At 43.2% G+C, this 16,397-nt stretch overlaps 1 protein-coding gene across 7 annotated transcripts in view; it reads left to right on the forward strand.

Moving 5' to 3' along the window:
• The window catches only part of RAPGEF6 (Rap guanine nucleotide exchange factor 6), a 229,346-nt gene that overhangs the window by 74,517 nt on the left and 138,432 nt on the right, over window positions 1-16,397 (forward strand). For all 7 annotated transcript variants that reach the window (XM_019535060.1, XM_019535062.1, XM_019535055.1 and 4 more), the window contains exon 5: window positions 13,971-14,040. In XM_019535060.1, coding sequence (XP_019390605.1) covers window positions 13,971-14,040 — 70 coding nt within the window. The remainder of the gene's footprint in view (window positions 1-13,970; window positions 14,041-16,397) is intronic.

Raw genomic sequence — 16,397 nt, forward strand, 5'->3', positions numbered from 1 at the left:
GGAGAGGTATATAAGGAGACACTCCAAGCAGCCAGGGGAGCAGCAAACGGGATAGTTTGCAAGTTGTTCCTGAGTCAGTTTTCAGGTCAATTAGCTGCCCACCTCTTTGAAGGGGAGCAGAATTGCCAACTCCACCGTGCCAAAAATCGTGAGATGAGCTCTTTAAAAAATCAAGAGAATGGCATGTGAATCATGAAATGCTATTTTTGAAGTGTGTGGGGGAGTTATTTGTGAAGGTGTGGAGGGCTGTGATTGTGTTTGGGGGTTTGGAGCCCGGAGAGGGAGGGCCCATGCATACCCTGACAGGATGTGGGGTACAGGCAGTCCTTGACTTAAAACGTTTCGAGTTACAACATTTTGCACTTACAGTGTTTTATAAATTGGCACCTGTTTCAACTTTCTGACGTCAGTTTCGACTTTACAACACTTGATCTAATGCCAAGCCATGCCAGCGAACAAGTTTGCTGCGTTGCTTTTCTCCCTGGAGAACATGTCCAAACTTCCTTCCAGTGTCAGCCAGGTGGGGGAGTGCCTGCGATGTAAGCGGTGCCTTTGATGGTATCTCTCAGGGAGAAGATGAGATCTACAGGAGGAAGTGGCCAGGCTCTACCATGAGGACTTTGTTGATTCCATGTTGGAGGAAACCTCTAGGATTGTGGAAGAAGGATTGTCAGAGGCAGTGCTAGAAAAGGAAGAGTTCATGGACTCCCAGGAAAGTGGAAGCTGGAAGCTTGCAATCTGTGGCAGTAAGAAATTTTTGTCGTCCCCACATGCAGTGGTTTGCCTGGAGAAAAGATATGGAGCACTAGCAACAGAGGAGGAGCACATTTCATTGGTGGAAGAGGCCAGGCCAGGTATTCCCAATGTGGGGAGGATCGAGACCATTGCCACGAAGAGGAAGTGACGGGTGGCGGTGGTTGGAGACTCCCCTCTGCTGGGGATGGAAGGGTCCATTTGTCGGTCTGATCTGTTGTCCTGGGAAGTTTGCTGCTTGCCTGGAGCCCAGATCTGAGATGTCACAGAAGGATTGCAGAGATTCATCCAACTGTCTGACTACTACCCCATGCTGTTCATTCATGTGGGCACCAGAGATGCTGCTCGGGGGAACCCTGAACAAATCAAGAGTCACTAAAGGGCTCTGGGTATAAGGGTGAAGGGGACAGGGGCACAGGCTCCATCCTTCTGGTCAAGGGGAAGGGCCCTGGCAGGAGTGGACGCATCCTGCTGATCAGTGCATGATTGTGCAGGTGTGTTGACAGCAGGGATTTGGCTGCTTTGACCGTGGGATGTTGTTCCAAGAAGAAGGACTGTTAGGAAGAGACAGGAGCCACCTGACAAAGAGAGGGAAGAGCATCTTTACAAATAGGCTATGTAACCTAGTGAGGAGGGCTTTAAACTGAGGTAAGTGGGGTTGTGGGAGACGTGGAGAGGGCAACAGGGGGGGCCTCCTCATTCTTTCTGAAAAAGTAGGGCAATTGGTTATCTACCTCAGGTATTTGTACATGAACAGATGGAGCCTGGGAAACAAGCCTGGGAAGAATTGGTGGTGGATGTCAAAAGTGGATGGCAGCTTGGGTAGCAGGGACCACGAGATGATTGAATTCAGGATCCTGGCAAAAGGAAGAAATAAGAGCAGCTGAATATGGACTTTGGACTTCAGAAAAGCAGACTTTGACTCACTCAGGGAACGGATGGGCAGGATCCTCTGGAAGGCCAGTCTGAGGGGGAAAGGATTCCATCCTGGTTGTAGTTTAAAGAAACTTTACTGAGGGTGCAGGAACGCACCATTTTGATGTGCCGGATAGAATGGCCGGGCAGACCGCATCTGGCCCCCAGGCCGCATTTTGCCCACCCCTGCTTTAGGGACTATTTATAAAAGCTGGATGTGTACAGATCTATGGGGTGAGATGCAATGCATCTGATGGTGCTGAGGGAGTTGGTTGATGCAACTGTGGAGCTGCTGGCTGTTATCTTTGAAAACTCATGGCAACTGGGGAGGTCCCGGATGATTGGAAAGGACAAACATAGTGCCCATCTTTAAGCAAGGGAAGGAGGAGGATCCAGGGAACTACAGACCAGTCAGACTCACCTCAGTCCCTGGAAAAATCATGGAGCGGGTTCTCAATGAATCCATTTCTAAGCACTTGGGCTAAGCCCAAGGCTGAATCAGTTCAGTCTTTGCAGGTTAGTTTAAACTGCGGAGATTAAAGTGAGAAACAACTGGACATGCACTTACTTTTGATTAAGCAAATGCAGCCATGTGCCTGCAGTTGCTCAGGCCAGAAGCTAGAGCATACTGCTGGCACATAGCCAGCATGGTCTGTTTGTTCACTTCTTCTTTCTGCTGCCCCTGAGGTCTCAGGGATTTGAAGTCCAGAATCATAGCAGCAGGACTCTTCAGGCTTGCTCATCACTTCCTCTTCTTGCTTTCAGGTGCCTCTGGGATTTATACTCCGCAGTCGAAGCCAGCAGTAAGTTTCAGTAACTTAAGCAGCAAGGCAGCTCTGTACTTGGGGGAAGGTGGGTTTAACCCCGCTCCCTGGCCCCAGACCTGAGCCAGGGTCCTCCTCTACCCCCCTCCTCCCTTCTCTGTTGGAGCAGACAGCCCAGCCCAGCCTAGGGCTGAAAGGCATGCTGGGATGCTTGAGGACCATGATTTAACTTGAACCAGGAAGGGGCTGGGACAGAAGTTTCATAAACCAGTTTGACCCAAGTCAGTTAAGTCTCATACTATATTCAACCAGGTTTATCTTAAACCAGTTTAAGCCTTTTTGAAACTGGTTTATGTACACTGAGCTTCTCTGTTGTTACTGGTTTAAACCAGTTTCTGATGACTTAAACCCATTTATGTGTAACTTCTGTCCCTAGCCTTGGAGAAGAAGATGGTGAACGGTCCTCATGGATTCACCAAGGGCAAGACAAATGACTGGATTTGTAGATGCGGGGAAACTAGTGAACATGATATACCTTGACTTCAGCATGGATTTTGATATGGTCTCCCACAGCATTCTTGGAACCAAGCTGAGGAACTATGGGTTGGGAGAATGGGCTGTAAAGTGGATATAAAGGGCTGTCTGGGTTGTTGGGGTCAACAGGTAATTATCAATGACTCAAAGTCTAGTTGGCAGTTGCTATCAAGTGGAGTGCCCCCGGGGTTGGTTTTGTGGCCAGTGTTGTTCAATATCTTCATTAACAATATGGAAGATGGGATGGAGTGCATCCTAAGCATGTTTGTGGATGACACCACGCTGTGGGGTGTAGTAGATACACTGGAGGGTAGCACTAGGATTCAGAGTGACCTAGACATATTGGAGGATTGGGCTGAAAGAAATCTCATGAGGTTCAAAAAGGACAAGTGCAAAGTTCTGCACTTAGGATGGAAGAACGCCATGTACTGGTACAGGCTGGGGGCTGACTGGCTGGGCAGCAGCTCTACATAAAAGGACCTGGGAGTTGTAGTGGACAATAAGCTGGTTATGAGTCAGTGTGCCAGTGTAGTTATGCATCCTGGGCTGCATTAGTAGGAGTATTTCCAGCAGATCAAGGGTAGTGATTATTCCTTTCTGTTTGGTACTGGTAAGGCCACATGTAGAGTACTATGCCTAGTTTCGGGCCCCCACCATAAAAAGGGTGTGGGAAATTGGAGAGAGTCCAGTGGAAGGCAGCAAAAATGGTTCAAGGGCTGGGGAGCATGACTTCTGAGGAAACTGGGCTTATTTAGGCTGGAGAAGAGAAGATTTAGGGGGGATTTGATAGCAGCCTTCAACTACCTGCCGAGTGGTTCCAAAGGATGGGGCTGGACTGTTCTTATGGTGGCAGATGACAAAACAAAGAGCAATGGTTTCAAGTTGCAGCAAGGGAAGTTTAGGTTAGATATTAGGAAAAACTTTCTCGCAAGGGGTGTAATAAAACACTGGAACAGGTTACCCAGAGAGGTGGTGGAATCTCCATCCTTGGAGGTTTTTAAGACCTGGCTCGACACAGCCTTAGCTGGGATGATCTAGTTGGGGATGGTCTTGCTTTGAGCTGGGGGTTGGGACCTCCTGAGGTCCCCTCCAGCCCTTGTTTTCTAAGATTCTGATAGTCTGTGGTAATCTCTTTTGGAACTAAGTGTAGAACTCATTGCTTTAATTTAGGTTTGCTCAGTTTATCTAAAAAAATATTATGCATCCACTGCACGAATAAACAAAAAGCCTTTAAAATTAATCAAAATATCTCCCTACATCTGGAAAGAGTTCATAAGAAGGGGAGATTATATCCATTCCCTGAGGGGTACTTGGATATGAAAATGATGAGCACCAAGTAGTAATTAAAAGTGATTTGTTTTTAGAAAGGAAAAACACATTGACATGCTTAGAGTTTGAAATGAGAATCTGAAGACACATTTGACGTGTTCTGTGTCATGAAAATGGTCCATTTATTTGGAAAAATGTCTTAGTCTAGTAGTTTAAATTTTCATTTTATCTGTTTTCATTCTGAATAGGTTTTAGGGTTTTTCAAAACATTGTATTCCTTTAATCCTTTTCCATTCCTAAATCTCTTATTTAATGCTGAAATTATCTTGTTTAACCATGCTACTTACACAATGTTAATGAATTCAAATATTCATAAATTAGGACATTCCAGAAATAAGGCTACCTGTCCTGTGTTAATGTTGCCACTTGGTCTAGCCTCCTGATAGTCTATAATCACATGATTGCATGCTATGCCTTTCCATGTGGCTCCTGCCACGGTTAGTGGATGGGTTGGGGTAGGTCATTGCAAGCAATAGCTCCTTAATATTTATTTTCATTCAGCTGGTGGTCCAATTCTTATTTACTGTACATAATGCAGAGCTGTTATTACAGAGTTATTCATTTACTTGTGGCATGTCCAAGGATGCTCATGCTTATTTCTTTGGTACTTCACTGCCTCAAAATTACTAGCAAAACCATTTTCTTAGTGAGAAGAGCAGTATCTCTATTACACTTGGGAAAGCTGGGACAAAGGGTTGGCAGGAGCCAGTCTGTCAGAGCTAAGATTAGTGCCCGTGTTGTCCTGACTCTGAAACCTGTACTCATTCCTCCAGGTTACGCTTGTTGCTAGATGTACTGAGGGTTCCTACTGAGAGACTATGTAGTTGTCGATGTCTAGCTCTGCATGTCAGAATCCCTGTGTCTCAAGGGAGGCACTTAAAAATTGAGGACAAATAATTGGTGATTATCCATTCAAAATTGGACTTGTTTTGCATCACATAAAGAAGATTTTGCAGGAATAAAATACCATTCTTCATAGTCTTTGTCTTAATAACAAAATTTCATCTTATTCCCTCTCTACATTAGTGCTACTGCATTGGCTTGCTGCAGGAGAAGGCTGTTATCCTGGGGTTGGGTAGCTTGGGCAGCTTCAGTTACATTCTGGATCGAGGTAGTGATGAAGAGAACCCACAAGAAGGGGAAGGAGCTACTTTCCCATGCAGGCTGGGAATGGGCCGGTAGGGCCATGTGCTGGATCTAATTTGGATGTGTAATTTCTTATAGAAGTGGGGAAAAATTCCCTTCTACTTCTGACTATTATATACAGGTATGCTGTTAATGTCTGTGCCAAGTACTTTTTTTTTAAACTGCGTAATATGATAGAGCCCAATGTGGTCTATGTGCTTGTCTGTTGCAGTTGCGTACTTTTTGCATGTGTAGAGGCAATGTGATTGCTAAGATATATATGACGGGTAACTAGGATGAGAGGAAACTAATAAATGCTAAACCCAGCTTAAAGGCAAGTTTAAAAAAAAGGGTATTGAAAGATCTTGTCCATCTTTTTGTCATTATTAAATATAGTCTCCAAACAAAGCACATTGCATGATAAATTATTGACAAGTAAAAATAATCCTACCCAAAGAATGTTTGTCAAAATGTTTCCATTTAATTTAGAAAAAAACAAAAAGGTAGTTGTCACCAACCCTAAAAAAAAGCTTTCTGTGGAATAGAAGTCTCCTGAGTTTGGTTAATTTAGGAATTTTTAAAATACCTGACACAGGCTTAACTCTTAATCATGTTATTCAGGGTCCATGCACTGTATAGCAATGAGGGACTACATTTCACAGCAAGTACTGCTGAATTCTACAGGAGTTTTAATTTTATTGTATTCTCCTGGAATCCCCTTCAGTTGTCTCCTAACTTGAAAGATATCTTTGCAAATTCTAGGCAGTACCCAGTAAGGGCTAGATGATGATGATGATGATGATTCCAGAACACAGTTAAGAAGAATATGGTTTCTTCTTTTACTACCACAACAATGTTTTATAAACATAAAGTTATAAATGTATAACTTAGGAAACCTTGCAAAATTACCTGCCCTTTAATTTTACTAATTGATTAGCACCAGTATCAGTGTGTATAGTACGACCAAATACGTTTCAGGAAACTTGTTTTTATAAATATTCACAACTTCATTCTTAAGCATAATCAAATGGCTAACTAATTCCAACCCAAATCAATTTGGCGTTCTTATCCAGTGAGGACACGCAACAAAATTATTGCTGAGTAATTTACCCTGAATGTTTTTTGATAGTAAAAGAAAACATACAACTGGCTATCTCTAATTGACTGCCAGGAGCAAGTGCTAGTTCAGCCCCTGCCTGCTAGGTGGTGTGGGGGACAGGCAGTTTACAGTGAAGGATGACATTGAGTAGGGAAATAGATAGGCACGCATCACGTCCTACATAGCAACTTTCCCACAGAACAAGGTTACTTTGCTTTTCTGGGTGATAATTTTACTTTGGTTTTGACTGATTTATAAATAGGGTGTTAAACCCAATTCACCACACAGTAAATGTGTTGTTTATTTGTAGCCTAAGACTTTCACCAATCAAGTGAATATTTAAACTCCAGTATTGGTTAGTCAATCTTCAAGTGAAAGCTCTGTGGACAGATGGATACGTTGAAGATGCTCTGTGTTGTAAATACGTCTTTTCTTTCACACATGCTATGCCAATAGTTATGTAAATGTAATCGATACTAGTGGCCATTACCTTTGTAATTCTCCCCAGAAGGGTAAACAAAATCCCTTGCCTTGAGTTAATTCTATAGCTTACTCTGTTCCCACTCTAATCATTGTTTTTTCACTATTATTGCTATTTTTATTTTAAAAGTGTGGTAATTCTAGCAAAAAAATCAAACAGACCAGCCCTCTCATCTGAGAGAGAGCATTCAGCTTGCATAGTACAATCGATGGCATGGTCAATAAACTAACTAAACTTGACCTTATTGACTTGCAAAAGTGAATCATTTGGTCTTCATAGTTCATAGCAAGTTTCTCATATTGGAATGTAACCCATTTATACTAGGCCTGTGCGAAGTGGCAAGTATCCACTTCGGATTCAGATTCAGACAATTTGGAGGGACAGTGATTTGATTTGAAGATTCGAATCACTGTCCTGATTCGATTTGGTCGAATCGGATCTGAAGATTTGGCCATAGACTAAACAGGCAGCGGTCCTCACCACGCAGAACACAGCTGCCTTCAGCTAGTAAGTCTGTTGTGGTGGACGGAGGGAGGAGGGAAGGGGCGTAGGGGAGGGAGGGATTGGGACTTGGAGCTGGAACAAGCTGCTCATTCAGGGTGGCGGGGGGCAAGGGACGTGGGGAGGGGGTGTGGGATACATGTGCGACAATGCTGGGAGCGGGGGCTCTGCTGCCGCTTGCCCCCTTCTGCTTGAAGCAAGCTGCACCTGCATTGCGCCCCTGCCCTGGCTGGGCAAGTGGCAGCAGGGCATCGCCCCTGCTTCCAGCGCTTCTGCACCTGCATCCCTCGCTCTCTTTCCTGAGTCCCATACCCCCCCTGCCCTGGCTGGGCAGCTTATCCCAGCCCCAATCCCTCCCTCCGCCCACCACAACAGACTTACCAGCTGGAGGTAGCTGTGTCCAGTGTGGTGAGAACTGCCTGTTTAGTCTATGGCCGAATCTCCGAAGCAGTGCCAAATCTTTTCTGAATTGATTCGGAAGCTTCCGATTTGATTCAGGCCTTTTAAAGGGTCTCCTGATTCGATTCGGATTTGGAGATTCAGCCGCCGAATTGGGCTGAACCTCCTCTGAATCGAATCTGGTACCGAAGCGTTGCACAGCCCTAATTTATACTAATTGGCCGGTGATGACCAAGTACTTTATCTAGTTTACAGAGCACTTGACCTTTGTTACAGTTAGAGTACTTTTTGCTTTCTTCAGTGCATAGTGTCATTTTACTCAGTTTTTCAAATGTTGCAACATCAGTAAAGGGAAGAATTTGTGAATATCAGAATTTTCTGCCAAAGTTTTCATATGTTATCCAAGTTTATTTTTTATGTTTTTATGTAAAGAAAAATAATAGTTTCATCGTTTCTATGAAACGATGAGACTATTATTTTTCTTTACATAAAACAGGTAAAATAGATTGCTTAAATCTCTTGAACACTGTTCAGGGGGAACACAATTTAATCATATTTTTCTGCATATATAAGGATTAAAATAAAAGCACTCATCAGGTTTTTTGAGAAGTGAAAAACAGGATACTGTTTCTTGTTCTAAGAATGAGCTTGTATAATGAGAGAAATAAAATAGCTGAACTAAAAAGTATGTTGTCATTTTAAAAAAATTAATTTCATTCATGGGAATTGTCTATAGCTCTCCAGCAATATTCTTTGTTAGATTTTAACCTTGTGCTATGTGAAGTTAATGTTAACTCGCTGAATTGTTGAACCTCTTTAAGAAGTTGTAATTTTATGCATCTTTTATAACTAATTCATTTGAATATATCAACTATTTTGCCCTTCGTTAAAAAAGGCCTTGTTAAAGAAAGTCATATGCAATACAACTGTTGGAAACGTAACTGTCTATTTGATTCTAGAGTACAGTCATAAGGCATTACTAAGTAATTTCCTACTTTATAGCTAACAAAGGGACTTCCTTGTGTTTTAGTCCTAGAAGAATTATATTTAAAGAGTAAAGGACACCTTGAATAGGCATGTTGCAAAGTGATGGGGAAAGGCAGACTTACTAAAATGTAATTCCAGCCAATCTAAGGAATAGCTTTAGAGATGAATTGCATGAATGTCCTTATCTTCTGTAACAGTGCACATTGTTGAAAGAGCAGGCAAACCTGTTTTAAATGTACAAGATTGTTTTGGAGATTATGATATTTGGGTTATACGTGGTATAGGCAAAGTATGAACAGAAGGCATCAGCTGTTCAGTATGAAAATGACATTTCATTGTGGAAATCATACTCTAGCAGCCTCTTGCAGTACAACAAATGAAAATGTTAGTCATTGTCATTGTCACCTCATGGCACCCATTCTATTTAAAGGACACATCTTTTCTGATACATTAGTGAAATCAGAATTGGACAATTCAAATTGCAGTGCTCCTGTTGATTTTAATGCTTTATCATAATGATTGTCATAATTAGAATGTTAATATTTTTGGTTGAAAAAATCTTGGGTTTCATTAAAATAGTTACATGAAGTTGACCCAGTTATTGTGTTCATTAGAAATGTTTAAAGGTTTTGCATTCCCTTCCATGAATGGTTAGCCAACCATTTAATCCTTTCATTGTTTCTGGGAAGTGCAGGTTTTTTAATATATGTTTTTTACAGAACATCCATGCATAAGTCTGGAATATCTTATGTATCTAAAGTTACAGGTGTACTTTCTGGATTGATTTGCTAACCCTTCAGTTGCTTCTCTATCTTGTTTTCTTCTATCCATTCATTCATCATACTTTTTATGCCATCACTTTTCTCTCATTTTTTTTACTCCTCCTTTTAAATTCTTTCTCCTCATTCACTCACTCACCAAAATTATTCATGATTCTATGCTTGTGTGTTTGTATAGATAAAACTGTGGGGCATTAAATAGTGGGGGGGGGGGTTAACAATACCCCATGTATACTTGTTGTCAAGGTTCAATTTATTTCATAGTCAAACAGTTTGCTGTGGAATTCATTCTCTGCTGTAGAATTGTGCTTCAGAATCTAAAACTTCATTTTAAAAACAGTTTTGAGCTCAGTTTGAGTTAAGACGTTAACCTTGAAAATGTGATCTGAAAGTTCACTAATGCAAATTCACACACATTTATTTGCACCTTGAGTTTGCGGAGAGCTGTGATTTGCTCTTGTTCAGGGACACTGGGGGAGAGGGGAAGGGTTAGATTGTGGTTAGCTATAATGTGAGAGCTCATCTCAACCTTTTCCCTAGTCCGGATGCAGCCTATCACCTGTCTACTTAGATAAATTTAACCTCAAGGTTTGACCCTGGTCAGCTTGGTCAGAATAAAATGTATAATCTGCACCTACCATTAAGAAAAGGTACCACTTCCTATCTAGAACTAGAAAAATAGAATATATATTATTTAATACCTAGCAAGCACTGATGGATCATACACAGCTGTATGATCTATTTTTTTCATATTTATTTCAATAACAGCTTTTCTTTAACAGTATATCTGAAGTCTATCTATATCTGGAGTTTTCCATGGAATATAAAGCTCCGAGGCTGTTACTCATGTCTTTGCTCATCCTGAACTTGGTGGCAGTAGCCTGCCAGACTGCTCCTGTAACACAAGGAGTGGACTGCAAGGAGCTTATTGAGCTGAATCCAGTTCTGACTCCAAGGGCAGTGGGATGAATGATAGCATTAGGGGCTACCAAAGGAGAAACAAGAGAAGGAAAGTGTCTTTCAAACAGCTACCTGACGTTGTAGCAGGGATGCCAAGCTCACCTATGTCTCCAGAGCACAGAGCTCCTTGCTGGCTGGATACCGGTAAACACTAACAGCTGCAAAGGTATGCCTGTGTGAAGCGGCTAGTATTCGCTTCGGATTTGGCCGATTCAGGGGACAGTGATTCAATTTGGTGATTCGAATCACTGTCCTGATTCGATTTGGCTGAATCTGGTTTGACGATTTCAGCCACCGCTGAATCGGCTGAATCTTCGAATTGGCCCCATCCCCTGCCTGCTCTCCCAGCCCTGTCAATGGCTGCACCACTAGCCCCAGCTCCCGGCTCTTTGAAAATGTGCTAATGCACCATTAAACACACCCCCTGGCACTCGCTGGTTGTTGCCAGGTTGGGGGGGCAGTCATTCTGTGTGGGGGGCTGTCACAAGCTCCCATCCCCTGCCCGCTCTCCTAGCCCCAGCTCCCGGCTCAAAAAAAAAGCTCAGAGTCACTGGCTCCTGCTAGGTAGGGGGGTGATCCCCACTTGCCCCCACTGCTCCATGGGGGGCTCTGCCATGAGCCCCCAGAAGCCCCAATGGCTGCTGCAGCAGCTGGTGAGCACGGGGCTTTGGGAGCTGGGTCTGGGTGGGACAGCTCAGGACAGTGGGAGGCAGCAGGGATCACTACCCCCCTCTCCCCCACCATCTGGTAGCAGCCGGTGAGTAGAGGCTCTTTTTTAAAGAGTCGGGTGCTGGGCCAGGTGAGGCAGCCGTGGGGGTTGGGGGCTTCAAGTTGATTCGGACCTTTTAATTGGTCCCTTCATTCGATTCGGATTCGGAGATTCAGCCACCAAATCAGGCTGAATCTCCTCCGAGTCAAATCGGCACCCGAAGCTTCACAAGGCCCTATTGCAAAGGACATTGTGATGTGTATGCAACAAAGATCAAGGACTCCAGATAAAAATCAGGAACGGTGGCAACATTAATAAATAAAACTTCAGAATGATTCAAGGAAAGTACTGCAAGATATGGCTCAGGGAGCTGCACATTTGTACTAAAACCTGAAAACCATGCAATTCTAAACTCTGCCTGTGTCAAAGGTGTATGTAGCTTTAATGTTACTGATCTGTTCTCCACTCTTATCCCTGCAGTGTCCAAAGATTTTTAAAAATCTTTTTTGCCCTCTAGCAAAACCTGAAGAGAATACCAGTGACTGGAGTGCACGCACGTCAGCCTGTATGGAGTCATAAGCTTGTTCAGTGTTTTGAACAGGATGAGATGAAATCAGTTTTGGTTAACCCTCTCTATAACAATTGCCATTGTTTCAGGAGAAGAAAATAACTGCATGTCATAGTGGGGGAGAAAACAGAACTAGGAGAGAACTCATTATAGTCTCATTGTAAGTCTGTAGTCTCTGCTGAGACTTCAGCTTTGATAAGAGAGAGCACAAAGAGCAGCGTACTAAAACAGGAAGCATTAGCACATTGAGCCGTTATGTCAATCCTTTCCTTTCCTCTTCCTTTAAAAATATCTGCCTTGCTTAGTGTGTAACTTAAAAAAAAATGGTATTATCTATTAAATTTTGTCCCTTTCCTGATGTGGAAAGTGCAATGAGTTTAGTATCAATGATTTTAGAATTCTTCAGTAGCAGCACCTTCCATGGTCAGTCAGTGGTTATCAGCATCATTTGTAAATGAAGAGATCAAACTTCTATTGCTTTTTTTTCAACAATGCTTTTTCCTTATATTGCTACTTCTGCAGTGTGACTTTATGCTTTATTTAGCAATCAGGTGCAGAAAAGCATGTGTGCCTGATCCAAAACTTGGATGTGCTGCACTACAACATTGCAATCCAGACAATTCTCTGGGTCAACCGTAGAGGACCCTTAAAGTCATTGGATGCATTCCTGATTGACCTGGAAGGTCCCGAGGTGCCTACAGTTATTCTTGGGACTGCCCCAGTCTGAGCAGCGAGGCTTTCAGTGTCTGTCTGTGCCCCACTGAGGACCAGGGACTAGATAGAGTAATACTCAAATTCTCTGAGGGACTTGATCTGATGTGGATTGTTTTTGGCTTTTTTCCTGCTAATGACTGTTTAATATAATGCATAAACAATCGTGGGCATATTGGATTTCACTTGAGAGGGGAACCATCTAAATCCCTAGACTCTTTTGTCTTGCACTTGTCTCGCTTGCTCACCCCTCCTACTGAGATTTTTGGACTCTTCCTGCCCTGTATAAAGGCCCAAAATACCTTACTGGATTCTTGCCTCAGCCGTATGCCTTAAATTTATCTATGGGTTTTGCCTGAGGCATCTAATTCCTATTGTATTCTTTGGGAGTTTGGTGCCTAAATATCGTTAAAACTTGAACCCTTTATTTTCAGAGCCTCAGTTTGGTCTCCCATAAATTGGACATAATGTTTTATTTTGTAAACTGCCCAGTACAATGGCTAGGCAGCCAACCCAAATGTCTGGTTCGCTTAACTGTTTCAAAATGAAACTACGAAACCTCTCAGTTTGTTACTTTTAGGGCTTGTGTTAACTCAAGCTGCAATTCAAGTTTTGCCCCAGCTGGAACTTCCGTTCTCACATGCATCTCTAGTTTGTTAAGCCATGCTTTAAGCTCAGGCCAGCTGGACTTTTGGTGTGGTCAGAGCTCTCATACTGGTGGCACTCAAGCTCATAATGCGGTGTGAATGTAGCAGGAGCGTCACTTTGGCTACTAATCCAGGCACTGGGCTACTAGTCAAATCATTCTGTGTAATTTGAATGCTGGTTTCTGTAGGGAGCATTTTTACTTGAGCTGCTCTGGCTGGAGTGGAGTAACTTGTCTAACAAGAGCTAACTGTTGCAGTGAAAAACAAACCTTTAGTTAGCGCATATAGCTTCGTGTATTGTGTGTTGTTTTTTATTGCTTGCTCTTCTACATGTTTCCTTGGTGGTGTTCTGTACTTTCACTTGCATCTTGTCCCTCTTTATATTCTTTAGGGCTGTGTTTGTTAAATAACACAGAGACGCAGAACGCAGTACAGTGTGGTCCGCTTGACAACAGTACAAAAACAGTTGTTTCACAAAGGCTTCCTGGGTCTTCTGTAGAAGTGCTTGGAGAGGCTGTGCTTAGAGATGATGTCTAAATTAAAAATTATTACTGACAGTTCCAGAAAAATGATTCAGATGCTTATGTATGATAGCTTTTATGAACTTTCTCTTTCCTGAGGGTATTGAACTACTTGTCTTCTGTAATCTATTTTTACACTTAAAAAGGTAAAATACAACATTTTTTCCACTTTTTTCTCCCCCCACCAGTTTTGGCAAGCAGTCTGGAGGCAAGAGAGGATGCGAGTGTATTGTACTGGAACCTTCTGAAATGATTGTGGTAAGAAGAGATTTAAAAATTGTGTTAAAAATGGTGCTATAAATTTCAGCCACTTCTTTGTGTGCCTTTTATAACAGAAGGCTTTTTGTAAAGCATCCTAAAAAGTTATAGTAAAATTGGTTTGGTTCTAATTATAGCTTTTTATGACAACAATAGCTATATAAATTATACTGGATGGGTAATGATGATTAGAATGGTTGTGTCAACCTTTCTAAAATTATTTTTACTTTTTTCAGTTTGAGACCTGCCAGTGCTGGCTAGTTTGGTACTCCTTAGTCAGTCACTTGGTGTATGTTCATTTTCTCTTTGGGTTATCCTGCGCAAGCTTAGCTAGCTCACCCTGTTTGGCTAAGGTACTCTTGGTGTTTGCACCTCCATTTAATAGGAAGCGTAGGATGAAGGCAGGAGGAACATATGGAAGTTTAGCCAGTGCTTGAAGCCGGACTCTTTCACCCTAGACATAACAAATGCAAGGTAAGTTTAGCCTCTCTGTGCTCTGTAGGTGTTATGAGAAGCTGTATTTGGGTTTATTTTAGAATTGTGAATACTGCTGAGTTGATCTGCTGACCAATTATGATTGGGTTATCGCCAGACTTGCGTGCTGATCTTGTTAACTCTCAAAGTATGTTTGCAATTTGATTGTCTTAATACACAGGTCCTTTCCAAAATGGACTTGGGTTGTTTTTGTCTCTGACTTGGCATTCCATTACGCTTTTCACAGATTTGAATAAAAGATACTAGTGGGATTGAAAGTATCTCCATGTTTGTCAACTCAGAGCACATCTCCAATGTGCATTGAATGAGCTTCCTGTATTTCTAGACATGATTAAGCTAAATCTGATATTTTTGATGGTCTAGAAGCTCTGTTTGAAAGGATCCTATTTATAAAGGTTAAGTCCTCAAAGTAATAAACAATGTGCCTGAGACTGTAATATCTAGCTTCTGTCTGTGGTTTATCTGATTTTAATACTCTTTATTCAATCTTCTGTACCTTTTCCTGTGACTTGGGGAATAATTTGTTTCAAAGAGTAGATAGGTGCAGTTCTCCAAGTCTTATGACATTGTACCTGAGCTTTGAAGAATACATCTTCAGTTTGTCTTCAGCAGTTGGGCTGAAGCTAACAGTATACAGAAGTAGGCCTTAAGGGCTTAGAGAGCCTTATAGTACCAAGCTTTACTGAAAGCCCATGTGAGGCACTAATGTTATAAGTGCTTCTGGTGTCATGGGTACCACTATCCTTCCCACTGGCATTTAGAATGGCTGACCCAGAGAACGGTATATGGTTCTGTCAGCTGTCCAGGCAGACTCTTTTTTTTTCTTAAGCCTTGGAGGACCTAATTTCAAAGGTTATGGACACGGATGTGCGGGGCCATGTGTGTCACTGCTGCAGGGAGGTATGTAGTAGGCAGGGCTGTCCTAGGGCGGAGGGGGTGCAAATCAGGGTGACTGCCCCGGGCCCTGTGCTTTGGGGAACCCACGGAGCTGGGCGGAGCAGTGGCTCCATGTCCAGCCACTTACTGGACCCCTTCCACCCCCTGACGCAGCTTCTTCAGTTCGGGGCCCATAGGATTGTAGCAGGGGCGGGGCCCTGCATGGGCCGATTTGTCCCGGGCCCCATACTGTGCTTGGGTCGGCTCTGGTAGTAGGGCTGTGCAAAGCTTCAGTCGCTGATTCAATTCTGTGAAGAATCGGCTTGATTTGGCCGCTGAATCTCCAAATCAAATCAAGAGACGTTTTAATCTCTCCGAATCAGTTCAGAGGGTTCCGATTTGATTTGAAAGATTCAATGATTCAGACATAGACACAGCTTTAAATGTTTTTTCTACATACCTCAAGGTACCAGGTGGCTCGTGAATGCTGAGAAGGTGGGTTGGACGGAGTGGGAGCGTGTGGGGTCTCCAGCGTACTCGGCAGTAGACCTGGAAGTGGACCAGAAGCATTTTTGGTCCACTTTTGGGTCTGCTGGAGAGTGCGCTAGGCCCATCTCCCCCTCCCCCCCATCTCCTGTCCTTCTCTTGGCTCAGCGACTGGTCTGGGAGGGCACCTGGGGTCACCCTGCAGCCGCTCGCCGCGCCGGGGGGGCACAGGGGGACCCCCAGTGTGGTGGGTGGTGAAATAGTTCTGGTCCACTTCTGGGTTCACTGCCGAGCACATGGAGGGTCTCCCGTCACTGTCCTGTGGGACGCTCCACCCCAGCATCGTAGCATTCATGAGCCATGCCTGGTACCTCAAGGTATGTAGAAAAAACATTTAAAGCTGTGTCTGTGGCCGAATTGCTGATTCTGCAAATCTTCAGATTTGGATTCAGCCGAATCAAGTCGGGGCAGTGATCTGAATCAACAAATCGAATCGCTAT

This window comes from Crocodylus porosus, unplaced genomic scaffold, assembly GCF_001723895.1.
Source record: "Crocodylus porosus isolate Cpor-Errol unplaced genomic scaffold, CroPor_comp1, whole genome shotgun sequence".
Classification (NCBI taxonomy): Eukaryota; Metazoa; Chordata; order Crocodylia; family Crocodylidae; genus Crocodylus; species Crocodylus porosus.